The sequence below is a fragment of the Marmota flaviventris genome, chromosome 1 (genome assembly GCF_047511675.1).
Source record: "Marmota flaviventris isolate mMarFla1 chromosome 1, mMarFla1.hap1, whole genome shotgun sequence".
In the NCBI taxonomy this organism is placed as follows: domain Eukaryota; kingdom Metazoa; phylum Chordata; class Mammalia; order Rodentia; family Sciuridae; genus Marmota; species Marmota flaviventris.
In genome coordinates, this window is record NC_092498.1 from 80,026,736 (window position 1) to 80,047,373 (window position 20,638).

General features: G+C 34.5%; 1 protein-coding gene across 1 annotated transcript; it reads right to left on the minus strand.

Annotated features, from left to right (window-relative positions):
- Positions 1–498: 498 nt before the first annotated feature.
- Macc1 (MET transcriptional regulator MACC1) lies at positions 499–19,077 on the minus strand. Its single transcript, XM_027932632.2, has 4 exons — positions 18,963–19,077; positions 15,532–17,561; positions 12,439–12,627; positions 499–711 (listed from the first exon to the last, which is right to left on the minus strand). Exons 1-4 carry the CDS (start codon positions 19,075–19,077, stop codon positions 499–501), a joined length of 2,547 nt encoding a protein of 848 aa, XP_027788433.2.
- Positions 19,078–20,638: the final 1,561 nt, after the last annotated feature.

The window sequence follows — 20,638 nt, forward strand, 5'->3', positions numbered from 1 at the left end:
ATGTGTCATAGAAGGAGGGGAGCCCTGTTCCTGGCCACTGAGTGTCATTTTGCTCCTTCTCTGTCCTCACCTCCAGCAAAAATCCAATTGCTCATGTTGAGCTTCTAGTTTATTCTGATATCTGTGCAATTTTATTATTCTAGCAGTCATTTAACTTCAGAAAATTGAAATAACTTTGAAGGAGAGAGAGAGAGAGAGAGAGAGAGAGAGAGGGGGGGGGGGGCTTTTCTTTTCTTTTTTTTCTTAACAACAAAGCAGCCTAATGTTTGCTTCTGAAATAGAAAAACATGTTTGATTAAAAAACCCAATCTTGGATAAAACAGTAGGCTTACTTTGACCAGGTAAAAAGCAGTTTTTCAAACATGAAGAAAATAAGTAATTTTTCTGAGATATTTTTCCTCTCTTAAACACACACACACACACACACACACACACACACACACACACACACCTCTCTCTCCCTACCATTCTCCCTTTCCCAAAAAGCACACCCTATTCCTATACATCCTCAGAAGTAGAGAATGCAGTTACTCTCAAAATCTCCAAAGAATTTACTAGTAGTAAAGCTCCAGTTAAGTCTCTCCACTGTTTGGTTACAGGGTTTTTCATTCTGTCCAAAGCTGATTGAAGGTCTTGTAAAACATCTCTGTAGCTATTTCCATAGTGAGCACTCCAATTATAGAGAAAATCATAGGCAGGTTTCCACATCATCTACAAAGGGAAAAAAATAGACTTGAATAGCATGGAAATAGAACAGGAAAATAGAAGCCTTTTAAAAAGGTTTAAGACCTCTTAAGACTTAACATGGAATGCCAATTATACATGGACTTATTTGATGTCATAAGAAAGAGGGTTTAATAACCATCAGTTTTTTGTTATATTCCTGTTTCTAAAGCTAAAGATTTTTAAAATAGTGACTATAAGTATGTTTTTTTCTTTTTTCTTGATGCATCATCTTATTGCTCTTTGTTTTGATGTTAAGTTAAAACTCCTTGCACAATTTTTTTTGACAATAACAAATGTTACTACCATAAACCCTTAAGGCTAAATAAATGACTATTATTATTATATGTGGTGAATTTTATGACACTACATATAATGACTTATATAACATATTTTACAGTTCTAATTCATTTTATTCAAGCAAGTCTATAAGCAAGAAAAATTGTAGCTTCATGATCAAGTCAAAATGAAAGTAAAAAATAGCTCTTTAGTTCAAAAATTGCTTCAATGTTACATTTTATGACCAAAGAAAGAACAATAGTCAATGCTTCTTCACTTTGCTTTCTCTAAGCACCTGCCCACATCAATGATGTCATTGTTTCCATAGAAATAAATGTACGTCAAAGGAATACTTCACATACAAGTGCATATGTAATGGTAACCAAGGCAACCAGGCTCAGAGAGAATAGAGACAAAGGCAGATCAAATAAGACAAATGGAAGAATGCATACACACACAGACAAACACACACACAGTGTAATGACAAAACAGAAAAATGACACAATGAACCGTGCACTTACAATTGGAATATTTGGAATATAAACTTCATTACTCACTACTCATTTGGGCTCACTAAACTAATTCAGTTATGATTCTATCACTTGAAAACGTAGGAACACAGACTGAACTAAATATTATGTAGAATTGCCCTCTAAAAATAGTATCCATTAACAGTAATATCACATGAAGTGGGACTTTGAGATGTCATTTTTCTCTTTCCTTCAATATCACCATATAATCTACAACTGAAGTGAAAACAATTAAAGGCCTAAATAAGAAGTTCCATTCTATTTTGGTTCAATCCATATAAAGTCTCAAAGTATAATTTGATACTATTTGTTGAGAGTATCATGAACACCCATATGCCCACCTCTCTTGACAAAGCTCAATTCTGCAAAATAAGAGAAGAAAAAATAATTGTCAAGGTTATATCATAGCAAGGTCTATGATATAGCAAAAAAAAAAAAAATCATCTCAGATTTACCCTCATTGAGTTTTACTCTCACCAAACCTATTAATAAAGAATTGTACCTTTCACCACTGACAGACTATGAGTGGGCTACCCTGTCACTTATATATCTGAAGACTTACATTGAAATCAAACTTCTCAAAGTATAGGTCATCAGTTTCAGATCATCAATGGAAGACAAACTGAAACATATTAATAGAACCTTTTTGTTAGATTCAGTCTTCACTGTGATTGCTCAGATGAAAGGAAATGCTAGATAAATAGATTATTCTGTAGTGGGTTTATCCTGCTGATAAAAATCTCTGGAACCTATATTCTACATTGCATTCACTTAAAAGCCTCTGATGCTCTACTTGGTACATCATTTTTCAATTTGTCATGTATTGTTGAAAATAATGTATTTACAACTAATGCTTTCTAAGACTGTTCTAAGTCCCTTTGTTATTGAACCTGATCAGCGATGCATTTGGAAATATTCATGATAAATCGTAACTGGGAACTTTTTGGTAACAAGATGCTGGCAAAGGAGATTAGCATAAAATATCGCAGAAAGTAGATGTATTTTAAAAATTGCAAGTGGGTAATTTGGGGGTTGGTCACTGCTGTGAGAATTCGAGTATCTTTATAGTTAGAAGTGGTCAAAATGGCCTCTCTGACTTTCCTAGGTAGAAAACCTCTGTATCATTTATCTTGCTGCAGCACTATGAATTGCTATGTATAGAAAAGCCCTGAGGCACACTCAATCATGAAGCATCTTCTCAGAGATGCGGGGAGCAGGAAATACACACAGGTGATGCATAAATTAGAAGGTACAGATTCAGGAGAGATCCAATGATACATCTACTTAGGCACTTAGGCAGAGTGCTATGTAAACCCCTCACATTTGCCAATTTGTACTAATTGCAGAACATGCACTCAGCTCTTGCAATTCAGAGACATTTGGATAGATTGCTGAGTAATGAACCCTAATTAATACTTCTGAAACTATAAAGAGATTTCCTGGAGCCTCCTGGATTAGTTAGAAATGCAAGGAGGGGCATTTCCCTAAAATCATGTGAAATCCCCTGGAGTCTAAACCATAATCTGTTTAGAAATGGGAACAATAGCTTTGGGACAAAAACAGCCAGGCGTTGGTAAACTTCATGATTGGTACTAAAATATGAGTATATTTTGCATATGACTTTTGTTGCTCACTGCAGCAAACTAAACCTGGGTATTTCTTCAGTGTAAAATCTGATCTGCCATATATAAAAATCACTGATAGTTGCCAACACAGATAACACAGAAATGCTCTCATAGCCCCTGAGCAAGGATAATACACAAATTCGTGAAGGTTCCATATTTTTTTGCAGGTAAATGGATGGCGTTGGAGAAGATAATGCTAAGTGAAGTCAGCCAATCCCCAAAAAACAAATGTTTTTTCTGATATAAGGAGGCTGATTCATAGCCAGGTAGGGAGGGGGATCATGGGAGGAATAGATGAATTCTAGATAGGGGAGAAGGATGGGAGGGAAAGGGAAGGGAGAGAGGTTAGCAAGGATGGTGGAATGTGATGGATTCATTATCCAAAGTACATGTATGAAGACACGAATTGGTGTCAACATACTTTATACACAACCAGAGATATGAAAAATTGTGCTGTATATGTGTAATAAGAATTGTAATGCATTCCACTGTCAATTATTTTTTTAAAAAAATGAATAAAAAAAGAAATTAAAAAAAAAGAAATGCTCTCATAGTACAAATACAGCAAAAAAATACTCAAAATACTGTTCAAAGTCACTGTTCATTAGTTAGTTTACTTATTAAATCAAGATTGAGTTCCTAGCAGTACAAAGAATCTTGTTACAGCAAGGAATAAAATGATGACTAAAGCATGGCTCTTGCTTTTAGAAGTTTATATCATAGGAGAGAGGCAGATACTTGCACAAACACTGACTCAGTGGGAGGACAGGCAAGACTTGGTAGTCAACAACAGTTAGAAAAAACTAAAGAATTACTATAATTTTAAAATTAATGGGGGAGAAAAGAAGACCATCCCATTGGCTGAGAGACAAGATGTTGCAATGAAATAAAGATAGGTTTTGGTGTGGATCTTGTAACTGTATCTGAGTTCCACTGCTTATGGGATGGGTTAACTTGAATCAATTAATCAAATTAATTGAGCTTTGAATTTATTAAATCTATAAAATATGAATAATAATTCCAATGTCTTATGTTCACATGAAGGCAATTCATAAAGTTTCTGATATATGGTGTTATGGTTTGAATGTGAGGTGTCCCCCAAAATCTCATGTGTGAGAGAATGCAAGAATGTTCAAAGGAGAAATGGTTGAGTTATGAGGGCCTTAACTGAGTCAGTGAATGAATCCCCTGATGGGATTAACTGAGTGATAACTGAAGGTGGGTAGGGTATGGCTAGAGGAAGAGGGTCATTGGAGGTGTGCCTTTGGGGTATATATTTGGTATCTGGAAAATGCAGTCTTTTTCTCTACTTTCTGATAATCATGTGAAACGTTTCCCTCTACTACTCTCTTCTGCCATGATGTTCAGCCTTACCTCAAGCCCTGAGAAATGGAGCTGTGGACTGAGACCTCTGAAACTCTGAGCCGCCAAGTAAACTTTTACTCCTCTATAATTGTCCTGGTCAGGTCTTTTAGTCATAGCAGAAAAAAAAAAAAAACTGACTAAAACATGTGGTTTGAATTTAATGCTTTCTAATAGGATGTGGAAGAAAGTGAATATGCTTTAGTGGGGGCTTCTTATCTGTTGAAGCCTAGTATTACCCTTATTGAATGTGAGATAATGGAGGGAAGTTATATGATAAGAAATTAGAATGGGGAAATAAACCTTTGACTGCTCTGTGGAGGTTATCATCCATCATGCTACAGGAATGGAGAAAAGTGTGCAAGCAGAGGGACACACCAAACAAGAAAATAAAGGGATGAAACTTCTAAGCCTAACCAAGTCTATAGTTAGTGAATACAATAAGACACAGAAAGCAAGAGAACAATGGTGAGAGGCTCGAGTTGGAGTGATGGAAAATGATGCCAGGTCTTTCATGTTGCAAAAGGCAGCAACTAACAGCATCCCAAGGAGAATATCCAATGATTTACAAGAACCTGTTCACACAAGCTCCCCATGACTGATCACTCACATATCCCCCAACTCCATGTGACATCACATTGTTAGGCCCAAATCACCCATGTTGGGAGTAGTCAAGCCATGGAAATTAGCAAAAGCTATAAATGAGAGCATTTCCCTCTTGGAGAACTGAGTATGCAACATTTTACCACCAAACTACAGAGAATATCCCTTTTTCTGTAATCTCCCTCACTACTGATAATGTAAAGTGATGTGAAAATATAAAGAAAAACTTAGAAAATTCAAGGTTGTTCAGTTGCCTAACCTTTGGTAACGTTGGCGAAAGCAGTTTGAAGAGGATGATCGCAGAGCATACTAGAGATATGATCAAGCAGCAAATAAATTAAAGTCACAGAATAAAGATGTCACATTTGACAGGAGGCTGAGACAGGAGGACTGTGAATTCAAAGCCAGCTTCAGCCACTTAGCGAAGTCCTAAGCAACTCAGAGAGGCCCTAAGCAACTCAGTGAGACTGTCTCTAAATAAAATACCAAAAAAAAAGGGCTGGGGATGTGGCTCAATGGTTGTGTGCCCCAGGCTTCCATTCTCAGTACCAAAAAATAAATAAAAATAAAAGGAAGTCACATTTGAAATTTGAGTGTTGAAGGAAGAATGAAAGAGAGGAAGAGGAGGAGGATCAATGGAAAATAGGGGAATTTTTAATAGGAAAAAATCTATAAAAAGTAAATTTTATATAGAAAGGAGATTTTGGTTTGAATTCTAACTCTGCTGGATGGAAAACTTAGGGTTATTGTGGATAAAAGTGGAACATATACAAAACACACAGGAAAAATGGTTAACTTCCTTTAGGCATGAACACAAACATAGAAATTAAGATTATTATGAAGTCGGGGTGAATACTTAGAAGGACAAGTATTAAGAGAAATTGAGAAGGAACAAATATGTCAATATTTATTGCTGATAAAAATACTAAATTTCATTATTTATGTTTTCCCTTAATAAGAAAATACCTTCCTGGTGTGGAAAATACAACTTTTTCAAAATTGAACTTTGCCTTAACAAAACCTAATAAAAACCCAGCTTTCATGAATGCAATAGTCTAATCGGTTTGGGGATTTTTTTGTTTTGTTTTTTGTCTTTTCTGGAATGGATAAATCACATTTGGATTCAAGTCCTTAAATACTTAAACTTTTATTTCTTAAGTCTTTCTTATTTTGTTCTAGTTTTCTTGCTAAAATAAACACATACTATCAAACACAAAAACACAAGAGATAACTTTGATATATTAACCAACCATAAACTCTGTGAAATTTTGTTCAAGAATACATATCACTACATTTTATGATACATTAAAGAGAAAATAAAGTTATCCATCTCTAGAAATGTTGGAAGGAATAAAATGGGTAGAATAAATAATTTTCTTTCCAGATTAACCTAAGTCCTATAAAAGCTGGAAATGAGTTGTGAACTGCTAAGATCTCTTCCAGGTTTATGTTATATTCTGTATTTTAAAAGTAGTTTTTCTGCTCTTGCTTAATATGATTAAGGAAAGATGCAGAAATTCTGTATTCATCTCTCAACAATTCAAAAGGAAAGATTGCTTTTGTGAGTTTTTGTTGAGTTTTTCTTAACTACAAAACAAATTATCTCAGGATTCTCATCTCAATCAGAAATATATAAATATTGGATATATAGGCTGTCTTCTTAAGTCTCTAAGAATTTTTAATGTTAATCTTATGGTGTTATGGATTCACCCTTGAATAGAAAGCATGAGGCTGATAAAAGGAGAATTGTTCATTTCTCATCTCTGTGCAGTGATTTCCTTCTATAAAGGGCAGTATCAGTAATAATTTAGTCTATCAAGTTGAGCAGTTTTACAAAGTCTCAGCTTTTGTGTGCAAGGAATATATCTTCCCTTTGATTTATCCTCTCAGTATTTGGGGACAAAGTGAAAGATAAGGGAGCAATGGAAAAGTAATACGTGGGATGCCAAAAGAAATGAAACAGGATTAGAGACAAAAATAAAGTTTACCATATTTAGAGTGCTTATTCCCAGAAGCCAATAAGACTTATTAGATAAATGCACTAGAGGATGAATGTGGCATGAATAAAAGCAATTTGGATGTGAGCATAGCATTCTATGTCTTTTTTTTTAGCTCATAAAATATGGATAGCATAAAGAATGTAATTGATTTTAACTACCTTTGGATAATTACATTTTGCCACATTCATGGATTAATAATCCACCTACTTTCCTCATAAAATTATAGGAGCAACATTTCATTTTAAGTACCATTAGCTGAAGAAGTATTAAGGCAAGTGTGCCTTCTTAATTATTATTACATGTGTTCTGTCTTAAGGACATCATTTACAATATCCACGTAGGCTTTATATCACCTGCAATTAGTAATTATATAAATGTTATTGAAGAGAAGGTTGCTGTTGTCTTCAAAAGAGAGAAGAAGCTGAAATATTGGTCTGATGCTTAGCTAGATGTTGGAATTCCTTGTGTTTAAATTCTCTAGTAATAGACCTTGGTAAAGAAAACCTAAAATCAAAATCAAACATTATTACATCTAAGTCCATTTAAAAATATCCTTAAAATATTGAGCCTACTATGGTTGTTATTTGTATTCATTTTTCAGTGTGGTAATGACACATGATATAGAATTAAATAAAAGGCCACTGGAATAATATGCATTAACAAAGAATTTCATTCCTTTTTTCTTTCTTCCATCATTCCAAAAAGCCAAGTATAATTTTGAAACTGAAGATAGCAGCAACAAGTAAAGAATTGTACAAAGTAGATGACAATTATCTAATATCATTGGGTCTAATTTCCAGCTTGAACAATGAAGATTTGAGAGATTATTCTATACATTTTACCACAGTTAAGTGAATTTCCATATAAGACTTTTCTCTTCTTTAAGAAAATGAAACTATGTTTTTCATTGGAAAAAAAACAAGCAGCAAAAAAGGGATATAAATACCAAGGCTAGAACTAAGCCAGTCCAGATACAGAACCAGACAATTCAATATCCCTGTAAGCAGACCCAGGAATTACACATAAGCCAGAAAAACATATTATTCTAAGGACATTCTTATTGCCTTTTGCAACAGAGATTTTCCAAGGAAAATTAAATGTTCAGCCCATAAGAAAAAGCTAATCAGCCAAGACATTTTCTCATTTTTACCATGCATTAACGTTCTGCCAGTTTCTCAGACTGCTTGAAATTATTGCTGACTTTTTCCTCACCTGCATTCTTTCTCAATCATATTACTAAAAAATTACTATATTTTATTCTCTTTTCCAAAATCACTCACTATCATAAAATGGTCAAATTCACCTCTTCCTCTTCATTAAAATAACAGGTATTACATATTTAGTGATTACAATATGCAATGCCGCAGTCAGGCTGGGCAAATAACCGGGAGGTGACAAGCAACTTGAAGGTTGAAGCGGGAACTGCTTTATTGCGGGGGAAACTCAGCGGGAACTGAGCAGGAACACAAGGTAGCGGGCACCCTAGGTAGCAGGAGCCGCTTTATTGTGGAGCAGCAGAGGTATCCTAACTGATTACACACAGCTTGACTCAATTAGCATCATCCAGATACAGCAATCAGCCAATAAGGAATCTCTACCATCTTAATGGCTCAGTGGAGTTGCCTCACAAACCACTCCTCCTGGCAAACTGCCAGGCGCCATCTTAACTTGATTTGCAATCCCCAACCATGCAAAGTGATTGTCACAAATATTTTTATATATTAACTCATTTGATCCTCAACAAAAATTTGACATCTGATAAATAAGATAATATTATCCACCTCATTTTACTAAAAAAAAAAAAAAAAAAAGTCCTACAAAAGTCACTTGCTCAATGTTCTAGGCTAACACTTTGGATTGGGAATTCAGGCCAGGAAGCTTAATCTCTATGATTTGGAAGTCATTCAATACTCTCCTGCATTGACCCCATCATATGTGCCAACCACATCTCCCAATGATTATTAAGGCGAACCTTCACATCTTCTCTTCATTGGTCTCTAGAACTGACTAGTTTCCAGAAATTCTGAATTCCCAATCCTCTCCAATTATTTGAATGTTCCTCATCCTTTAGAACTAGGACATGTCCCCTGATTGTTCCTGGCCACTTTAATCTTTTCTAAATTCAATAATTCATCATTATCATCACCAACCTAGCATGCTAGTTAGGACTTTGTATAAGACAAAGTGGATTTGAATTTTATCTATGTAACTTAACAACCACGTAACTCTGGGTAAAATTATACAAATGTGTTCAAACTTATTTTGTATAGGCATAAATGGGATTGTAATAATGTATTCCTTACAAAGTTTGTTGATAGAAATGAGACATTGTAATTAAAAAGCTCATAATGATGAACAGACATCCAGTAATAGTCAATAAATTGTAACTATTATCATCCTCATCTACTAATATATTTCTTTAAAAACTTGTTAGTCAAATATTGACAGTTTATCCCAATTCCCAAACCAATGTTCAATTCAGCTTTCAATAGAAAAAAAAAATTTCATTTTTCATTCTGTTGGTGATTTCTGTAGTTCCTAAACCAATGGTGAGAACTGAGAGACCCAGAAAACATGCTAAGTGTATCACTGATTAAAACACTGAGGGCATAGATACAAGGGAACAATGCTAAACAAGTGGGAAGAATTCCATGTAGAAACTTTCATTCACTTAATAAATAAATGAAATTAACTATTTGAAGATCATCTACTTTCAAGTCTTTAAGGTAGACCTAGAAAAAAAGTGCCATGAACAATCCAGTTGCCAGTCAGAAAATGAAAAGGAATAAAGAATGCTCTTAAATGATACAAAAGAGAGTCAGACCTGCATTGACTAATTAAAATACACCTTTGTGTGCTGAGTGGTTTCTATGATGGATAAAATATCATGATTAGGAATGTTGGCTTCCCTGGACTTCCACAGGAAAGATGGCTTAATGTGGTACGTCAGATGAAGCATCCTCCAGAAGCATATAGGTGCTTTTGCTTGAGGTGGGGCTCCGTGGGCTAAGGGGACTTCAAATTTGTACTGAACCTTATGGAAGGAGCATTTTCTTTATTGTTAAGCAGGTAGCCAATGGAAAAGTGTTATAAAGAAATTATTGCTATATATGATAACATTCCCCAGGCCTATTAATATTTTAGCACAAGCTGGGCATGGTGGTGCGCACATGTGATCCCAGCAGCTCAGGAGCCTAAGGCAGGAGGAGGCCAGCCTCAGCAATTAGCAAATCCCTGTCTCAAAATAAAAGATTAAAAATGGGCTGGGGATGTGGCTCAGTGGTTAAGTCCCCCTGGGTTGAATCCCTAGTACCAAAAAAGAAAAAAAAAAAAAGATTAGCACAGAAATTCCCCAAATCCCTACCACTTTCCCTCGTAAAATCCAACTTTAAAAAAAAAAAAAAGCCTATTTTTCTAATACTTTATTTACTTCTCTACATTTAAATCTCTAAATATCCTCAGAAAAACTTCAGTGAATTTGCACTAACTTTTTCGGAAAAACCTTGGCAAGAGTTACATCTTTTTATAGTATTAACAGGCTGAAATACCTGTACAGTTTTCAAAATAAATATTCTGAAAAATGTATTTTGCTTATAATCAGATTCTAAGCTTTATAGTTTTGTTTTTATGTAGGAATTATAATGCCGTTAGAGAAATTGAGTAATATTTCTTAATTTTAAGTTTGGGAGATGCTTAATTTAAAAAATGGCAGCCTCATATGTCTCCAAAAACAAGATTTTTCTTCTTGTTGCTAAAAGCTTATGTTGTTATTAAAAAACTTAATTTTCAAAATATTTCCAGAACCTCTGCCTGGTATATATATGTCCATTAAACACAATAAAGATAGAACAAAGGCAAGAGAGAGAAGTTGAAAAGAAGACAAAATCAGTGAAAAATCCCAAGTAAGGGCACTGACACACTTGGAGGGCAATTTTGGAGCATATACCCCTAGGAAGTGAAATAAAGGAAACAAAAGTAGCACCAGAATCACTAACCTGGATTCCTCCCTGTCCTAATGCTGGTTCCTTCCTTCTGCATCCCCTACTTGGAACTAATAACTGTGTGTTCTGAAATCAACTACTTGAATTATGAATGGATCATATTTAAGAATCAACTCCTTTCAAATAAAAAAACCTTTTACAGCTATATTTGGTTAGGGGGAAAGAAATTAGCATACATTTCCTCGTTAGTCTGAGTGGCCTAACCGGTATAAATCCCTATAGGTTATTTGGAATGGCTTTAGTTTATACACCATGGATTTTTCTAACTATTTAATAACATGTTCAGAGTGAAGATTGTTAGTATTAATCACAAGAAACTGAACTATAGCCCCTAGGAGAACAGCTAGGGGCTTTCCTCTTTGCTTCTGGGTATGCATCAGCCCTAGGCACAGACTTAGACATTTATGATTTGGGCTATGCAAAAGTAAATAATGGAAAAGTGTGCTGTTGGTTGGTTCCCATCAAGACTGGGGGGAGACAAACTATAAACAATTAGAAAGAAGCCAGATGCTTAAGGAGGCTGATAGAATAAATAACTTTCCAATTATTCTCAAGAAAACTCTTTAAAAATAGAGTATTAAGAAAAAAGGGGGGGGGGCAAGGTTGTGCTTTCAATAAGACAACTTTTTAGTCAGTGAAATGAAATATTCAAATCTGAAGAGCACATTTCTCATAATATTGTTTTTTTCCCCTTTGTAATGACTTTTGGTCTTTTGTCTCATCTACTAAACACTTATGTCCATTTCATGCAAGGCACTTGATACTATAGTATCAGAAATACCTGTACAGTTTACAGAGATAAATGTAGTTTACGAGGGGAAAATAAGTCCTCAGTTCTTAGCTCCTCCTGGCTAAAGTGATTTGGAGTCCCTGATGGAGACCCAGGCTCCAGGAATTTGGAAGCTGGACTGAAGATACTTTCTGCAGCTGTTGGGATTCTGATAAGGAGTTCTGGTGTTTTTACTCTTTGTGGAAAGGTTTCTTTGTCCTGATCACCCAGCTAGAATAGTTGTTTCACAGAAAAAAAAAAAAAATTACCTCAAAACCTTAATAATGAACTCTATGCCCCCAAAGGAGGTGGAGAACATACATTTTGCTTCTACCAGGTCAAATTTAATATAATAGAGAATATTTTCTTAAACTTCAGTATCTTGAAATGCTTCTCATTTGAAAGATACAGAATATTTTATATATGCTCATCACTGAAATATTTGTACCCAGTTAATCCATGGATGTGGTCTGGTCTTCATTGCATTTTCTTTACATGTTCTGTAACTTTTCACTATTAAATTAGACATATAAAAAAAAATCTCACCTCGGTAGCAACATCTCCAGTTTTTCCACGGTGAGGAATTTCGTATGCCTCTATTTGTTGCTTGGTGAGTCTTACTAACTTTTCAGCAAGTTCCCTCCAGCCTTTTCCAAGTTTGACAGCTGAAGTCAGAATAATAGCTTCTTGGAGAAGATGCACTACCAACCCTTGACAGTCGATCTTTAGCAGAGCCTGCAGCAGCAATTATATATCATAATTAAAAACAACTCATTTTGATTTTTTCCTTTCAATTAAAATTTTTATTACTTATTCTAGAAATTGGAGTCCTTCTTTTCACCACACATATAACTAAGTTTTCTGAAATCTAAATATTTGATTTACTGTTACGCAAATTCAACACACATACTTAGCATGTGTGAGGTTCTGAGTTCAATCTCCAGCACTCTTCCTCCCACAAGAGTCTAAAATTTCCCAGAATCATGCCTATTGCATATGAATCAGGTACTCCGGCTTGGAACGAAGCTAATGACATTTATAAATTTTAAAAATAACCAAATACCTCCCTCCAGTAATGTAATTGTGTTAAATATAAACCATAAGGTATTAAAGATAAAACATAGTCTTCTACATGCAAAATGGAAAACCACCACTCTTTCTTCCTTTTGAGGCATCTGAATTTTTTCACTCACCATGTATGTTTCAAACAATTCTGTAAGTTGCTGTTCTGCTTTGAATACACTTTTAAAAATGTGATTATATCTATGTATTCTCTTATCTGGTCAAATAAGCAAAAAAGAAAAGCAACAACAACAAAAACGTATTTAGCAGCTTCTCATTACTTAGTGGCACTTGGAACCTTTATCTACAAACACAGTACAATAAGTACAAATGAATGACCAAATTAGGTAACTACTGAAGTTGCAAAGTGTGTTTATTCTCATGTAAATATACACAGAGAAGGGCTGCCTGTGGTTTTATACAGAGACTAGACTAAGCCATGCATTTCTACTGAGAAATTACAGCCTCAGTGAGAAGCAATCCAAGTCAGCAGGACCCTGAAGGACTTTTAGTAATGTGGAATGGCTTTATCGCTCCACAGTCCAGTTGTTGTTATTTGTTTTTCTAGCAAAAAGAATCTTTTTGCTTGAAGTCATAAAACCTGAGTTTAAAATCTGTCTCCACAAACTATAAGACTTCAAATGAATTATTCAATAGAATTTTCTATATAGCCATAGAAAATTTTCTATGTAGCCATAGAAAATAATGATTTAAAAATCGATATAGTGCTAATACCACTGTCCAATGATTAATAAATATGAAGATTAAATCAGATGCTGAAGGACTTCACAGAGTGTCAAGTATATAAGGACAGCCACCCTTTAATTTCCTAGTTTGGCCAGTTCTTCAAATTTATATACAGTCCAAGGGGGAAAAATAAAAGTGTGTTCATTGTACAAAGAAAGATTGAAGAGACAAGAATGTACCCCCACTTCACACTCAATCACTTTCCTGTGAGATGGCCTAGCTTATGCCTTCCATTCAGGAGTCTTGAATCCTGCATAGGCACTATAGGAGTTTAAGGGCTCCCTTGGGACCTACTTTTATGAATGGGTTCTCCACCAGAATTTTCTATGTAGCCATTCAAAGTACTGTATTAATTATCATACTCCCAAAATGCCCAGGTATGAGTAGGCTTAAATTTTTAGGTCATTGGGCCAATATGACTAAGAGTTCCACTGAAGAAAAAGAGAGCAATTTCAATTCAAACTTGTCAATACATACTGAATGTGAGCTCTGAGAGGTAACATGCTATTGCAAAATGCACATGAGCTTCCACCAGGCAGCATGGCCTCTAACATTCAGTCTCCAAAGGCCCAGATTATGTGAGATTGCAGCATATCATAATAAAACTATTCACTTACAAATGAATAGTGGGCCTTTTAAACTTTAACTACTCTTGGTATCATTTTAGAACCGTCAAAAATATTGAAGGGGAGGAAAAGTTTTTTTTTTAATATTTATTCCTTTAATATATAAATTATTGTTAATGTCACACACTAAATTTCTTCTCTAATTATTTTTACTCATTTTTTAAAATTATTTTTAATTGTAGTTGGACATAATACATTTATTTTATTTATTTTTATGTGGTGCTGAGGCTTGGACCCAGGGTATAGCATATGCTAGATGAGCACTCTACCGCTGAGCCACAACCCCAGTCCCCCTTTTTTCTTCCTTTTATACTTTAAAACTTTACTCCTCTGTTATGAACCCACTTGGATAATTTCACTCATCTCCTATAGGGCACCATTTTTCATTGTTATGTGTAATGTCATTGTTGTTGTTATTTGTTTAGTACACACTCCAACACATGTACCTATACAAACCTTTTTTTTCTACACACAAACACACATATAGCTTTGTTTCAAGAGGGTATTAGCTATCATCATTATTGTTTAAAAAATAAATAGTTCAATAATTTTTAGAAATATGGTCTTGATATTTTAACAAAATATTGAATTTCTACTTCAAAGACAAAACAATTCTTTATAACTCTCCCCTGAGCCTTCCACTGGGATGAATACCATGCAGAAAAATGTTGATCCTGAGACTCCTATTCAAATAGGATTTAGAATCACCAATATCATTGCTTGGGTTATAATGTATTGCACGAAGAAGAAAAAAATGCTAAAGTAAAGGACATTGATTAAATGTTTGAAAAAAGAAAAACACTGAAAAGTAGACCTCTAGCAATGGCCAGGTTAGTTTTGTTTAAGTTTGCTTTCACATTATGGAGCCATTCTGATATTTTAGGGCTATCTAAATATTTGAGAGAGGAAGAGAAGAAAATGTCTTATAAGTTTTAGGCCCAGCACAAACAGAACCTTTAATCTCCCTTTAAAAGATAATCTTTGGGGCCTTATTTTCTGAGAAAAAATCACAATTGAATCTCAAATCTAAAAAACCCAATTGTATGATCCTTTAGGATAGGTTCTATATTTGTTATGAAGTGACTTCGACTTATGTGAAGCTGTCTTTTTTAAAATATATATATATTTCCCCTCTCACATGTTTGGTTAAAAGTTAATAAAATTTTCTGTGGTAAATAAATTACTATGATCAAGCAATACTCACCACAATAAGTTCATAAAGAAACTTCCTTGTATTTCTGTCTCCATGGCAATCTTCCTTTAGCTTCTTGACAACATAAGAAACCTTTTCTGATTCTTTGTCTGCTTGCATTTGATCAAAGTTTTCCAGTGCCAGATGAGAGTACCCCAGGACACCGGCTAAAACTTTCCAGTCATAAACTTTTTCTAACACCAAGGTCAATACAACTGAATATATATAAGTCAGTTTTTTAAAGGGCAGGGCAATTTGCTCAAGAAGATTCCTGGTTGTAAAGATACTATCAGACACAGACATGACTTGTTCTTTTGAAATCACCTTGACATTTTTGCAGTGCACAAGTCCAATCTTCCCTCTGAGGACTCCCACATACCATTCCTTCACTTTAGACTGCCCCATGGCCTTTACCTTACCTTCCCCAAGAAGAGCTATCGTGTCCCCTTTGAAATATTCCAGAAAGTAGTCAATCTTGTTTTGTCTGAGCACTGTCTTCAGGGTTACCCCATAGTTGGTAAAGTTCAATTTTTTATCTTGGAATGTGGGATATTTAACAAGCACTGATGAGAATAAAGGCGTGGACTTTTCCTCTTTCTCCTTGTGCAGATTTGAGAGCCTTTTTAGGTTGGGAGCCGGATCAGGTGAAGTGATAAAGAACTGTGCAACTGGTCTACCATTAGGAGGCTCCACCTGAACACGGAAAACAAACAAGTGCATCTCTCTGCAGTCCACTAAAGAAAAGAAAACTGGTTGATGAACCACCTCACCTAATTCCAACTGCTTTTGTTTAATTTGTTTCCCATCTTCTTGCACTTTTACTTCAAAATCAGGATCACATGAAAACACAGAAATATTTAAATCCTGCGGCTTGTCAAGCAAAAACGAATGCCTTCCCCAGAGCTGAAATACAACAGGAGATGTGCTTTTTCCATCCTTTTTAATATCAGGGATTGTAAGCTTTCCTGGAATATAGCTATGTCCACAAACTGTGAAAATAGCAGTGAAATTGGGATGGATGTATTTGGGGCCATAAATTCCAATTGAGATGGTTTTGTGAATGTAATCCCAAATGGTGGCAGGTGATGACTGAATAGCTTTAGGTTGTGCAGCAATCACTAGATACATCACCTTACTCAAGTCCACCAGCTTGACTTGGATGGTGTCTTTATAAACATAGCAGTTGTTTAATACTTTGAAAGGACCCTCTTTGACCAGGCTGTGTAAGCACACCATTTCTGTCATCACTTGACTGAAAGGATCCTTTCTTACTTCAGCCCCAATTTTCATTTCTAACAAAACAGCTTCCATTGTATTAAGGTTACTTAACATGATTTCCAACAGAGGGCTTACAGTGCATGAAAGATCATTATTAAGCATTTGTGGAGGATCAAGAAATGCCCTTAGAGATACCTCTTGGAATTCTCCCACAGCTACATGACCTTGGGGCACATGAACAGTGATGTCTGACTCAGGTAACTGTATGGACCCTCCTTGGTGGTTGAGTTTACAAACTGTGATTGTCTCTGCAACTTGTGTTTGGGCCCATCCAGGACTCTGATTCATTGTATTCAAATCCAAGCAGGAGCGAGCCAATTGGCGTTGACTTAACCAAGCCATTTTATAAGCCTCTCGATCATTTTGAAGCCATTCTAAGTCTTGTGCTAGGATTTGGTCACAGTCTTGCATACTCTGATGAGTACTCGTGGTGTCATTTAAAATGCCCAGAAGTTCTGAAACACTTTTGGATCTTCCTGATTTTCTTAAGGGAGACTTGCTGAGCAATTGATGCACATCAAGTTCATCATCAGAGGAATCAAAAGAATTTCCAGTTTCAATTTCTCTTAAAAAAAGAAAAGGATCTTCTTTCAAAATGGAGATATTCTCTTTCTTCTGGTTATTTCTTAGCTGAGTTATATCATCCAGAAATGGGTTAGAAGCAGATAGTTCCTTCCAGAATGGATTTGTAACTTTCAAAGCCTTGTCATCGTGAAGAGGGACAGCATCTGTACAATTGCAAAGCAAGCCTGGGTCTTGCCATTCTTGTTATTTAAATAAAAGTAAAACAAAACAAAAATAAGGTGGCAATTTGAGATACAACCAAGACTCATTATTCCCAATAGCTTAAAAATTCAAGATTTACTTTTCACTTTGCTTTTTGCTCTCTAGCCTAGTAGCTGCTACAAACTTAATGTAAAATTTGGTCAAATTCTCATGTAATAAGAATAGGGAAAATTTCTGCCAAATTATTTTGAGTAAAGGTAGAGTTATTTTATCTAAAGACATCATTGTACATAAACTAAACAAATATCAAACACTTCAGACAGTAATACATTTCCTTGAAAATGACTTACACTGGTATTCACTTCTGCCTTACTATTTTATGTTTCATCTTCCCAAAATGAACAAACTGAATTCAATTATCTAGATTAGATATTATTAGACCCTACACAGTAGGTCTAATTTTATAAAACAAGCCACTGTATTAGACAGGCAGCAAAAAATTCTTAGATTATTTTCTGAGAATGTTGTATTGATAAATTTTAATAACATTGAATTTCTGTGTGAGAGAGGAAGAAAGAAGGAACACTGAAAAAATAGACCATTGTTGGATAGTGCTTGAAGGAATTTGTTGAACTTTTGTGAACTTACAATGACATATTATTGCTTTAGAAACTGAGTGTTTTGAGAATTATAACACATGAAAATATTCATTTTCATAAAGAATTTCTATATATCCCACAATGTTGGAGACATTTTTTTTAAGGTTTAGAGTGAATCATACTTAGCCATTTCTAAGAAAATATTAGTAAAGAATCTGGGGACTTTGTGAAACTGGTGATACTTTGGAGAAAATGAAAGCCAAAATGGGCAATCAAATCATCCAAGTTTCTATAGGAAAAAAGAAAGAAAGAAAAGAATTCAAGTAAACTTCTTAACTTTTTGGTTTACTATTTGTAGAATGGTTATACATTAAAGTGTTACATATTAAAAATTAGAAAATAAAAGTAGTTTTTCTTCTATTTCTACACTGATTTTCAATCCAATGACTCCTAATTCTTAAAATTCATTTTTTTTTTCTCTAGGTTCAATTCCATTGTTTTCTGTCCCAGGAAGTTTTCTTAAATCCCTCCATCTTCCAAAGATCTCTTTTATCCCAGATTCATTCTATTTGTTACATATACTACTCATTTTTTAATGCTTTTGCATTTTTATAAAATTTATTATAATCTGATTATAAGATGTACATTTTTGCATGTCTTCAATAATACTAGAACAATTCTGTGATAACAAGAGGATTTTATAATTCTTTTAATCTCCTGTAGCAGGAGGTAGAACTTCAGGACTTATTGGTGAATTTTAGAAGTACACATTCAGTAGCTATTGATGATGGATCTGATTTACTTACATGGAAAAATTACAATAGTCATACATTTCTGTACCTGTAATATTGCAATTTTTTGAGAGGTTTTCTCCTTCCATGTCAATCAAATTTCCTTCAGCTCTACTTTGTGCAGTTCCTCCTGACCAAAAATGGGCTATTTCACAGATTACCATTTTCCCACCTAAAAGTAAATAGATATGTGTTTTTTGTAAGCATCCATGTACACATTGGCAGAAGAAACAAATTTAAAATGGTGATAGATATTTAATAGACAACTGCATTTAAAAAATACTTTAAAGTAGAAGACTTACTTCTGGTAGGATAATGGACTAGATATGTATTATCATGCTGTTGAAAAATGCTCAGATTATGTACTATACCAACAAGGAAACCTGGAAATACATTACCAAGCCCATAAAAAAAAATGACTAATGGAAACCCTAAGAACAACAAAAAAAGAATTGTAAGTTGAAATTTCAATAAATAGACCATCTTAATATAATGGTTGGAAGACTAAATATACAAACCTGAAAATCCTCTCCCAAATTCTTCTCTATATTCAATCCAATTACCAGAAAAATCACATTATTTGTGTACACATGTGTAAGATCTTTTTTTATTTTTTAAATTTTATTTTTAAATTAACAAATCAAGATCGTGTATATTTGTTGTATACAGCATGTTATTTTAAAGCATCTTGTTCTGAAACATTGCTGCATCTATAAACTCTTAAGCTTTGGAAATAATGTGTGTTATCTATCAGATATCAGAATTAATTTTAACTATTCTGTAAGACAACGTGGAGAGAGAACAGAAGTCGACTCAGGGCACAGAATAAAGATTCCAAAAGCAGACCTGCACTCATAAGAAAGCTTGTTATCTGGCAGAGGCCATGCAAAGCGGTGTGGAAGTGATGGATTTCTAATTAAATGGTGATGATATAGTTGGTTGTACATGCTGAAAAGAAATTGCATCAATCACAACCTCATTTCACACACACACACACACACACTTACTCACACACACAAATCATTTCCAAGAGTTTTAGATTTCAAAATGTGAAGAAAAAAAAAAAAACACTTTAGAATTGGCAAAGTAGAGAATGCCTCCTGAAAAGTATTTATTAACCACAAACACATAACACGCACACACGCAAAGGCAATCACAAAATGAAAAAATAAGAAATCTTGTTCAGTCAAAAGATATTGTTTACGGAGAGGGGAGGAGAGGGAAGGGGAGGGGAGGGGGGATAGTAGAGGATGGGAAAGGCAGCAGAATACAACATACACTAGTATGGCAGTAGGTAAAAAAGTGGATGTGTAACCGATGTGAATCTACAATATGTACATAGGGTAAAAATGGGAGTTCATAATCCGCTTGAATCAAATGTATGAAATATGATATGTCAAGAACTTTGTAATGTTTTAAACAACTAATAAAAAAAAGATATTATTTACAAAAAGTAAAAACACAAGCCCAAAACTAGGAGAATTGACTTCCAAAGCACATGACTGATAAAGAATCACTTATTTGTATTCTAAAATAACAAAGACTCACAAAAATTAAAATTAAAACAACACTAAAGAAATTCCTTTAAAAAGATCTAAACAAGCATTTCTCAAAAAAGAAAACAAATGAAATATGTCCTATCTAATTGGTAATTAGATAAAGCAAAATAAAACCACATGAAACAAAATTAACACCTATCAAATTTACAAAACGTTTGAAGTCTGG

Excerpts from the sequence above, each read along its gene's own strand:
- Macc1 (XM_027932632.2), bottom strand. The coding sequence starts at position 19,077 with ATGGTAATCTGTGAAATAGCCCATTTTTGGTCAGGAGGAACTGCACAA. Across the intron at positions 12,628-15,531 it reads TTCTTTATGAACTTATTGTG|GCTCTGCTAAAGATCGACTG; the intron begins GTGAGTATTGCT and ends TTGCTGCTGCAG. Across the intron at positions 712-12,438 it reads CTGGAGATGTTGCTACCGAG|ATGATGTGGAAACCTGCCTA; the intron begins GTGAGATTTTTT and ends TTCCCTTTGTAG.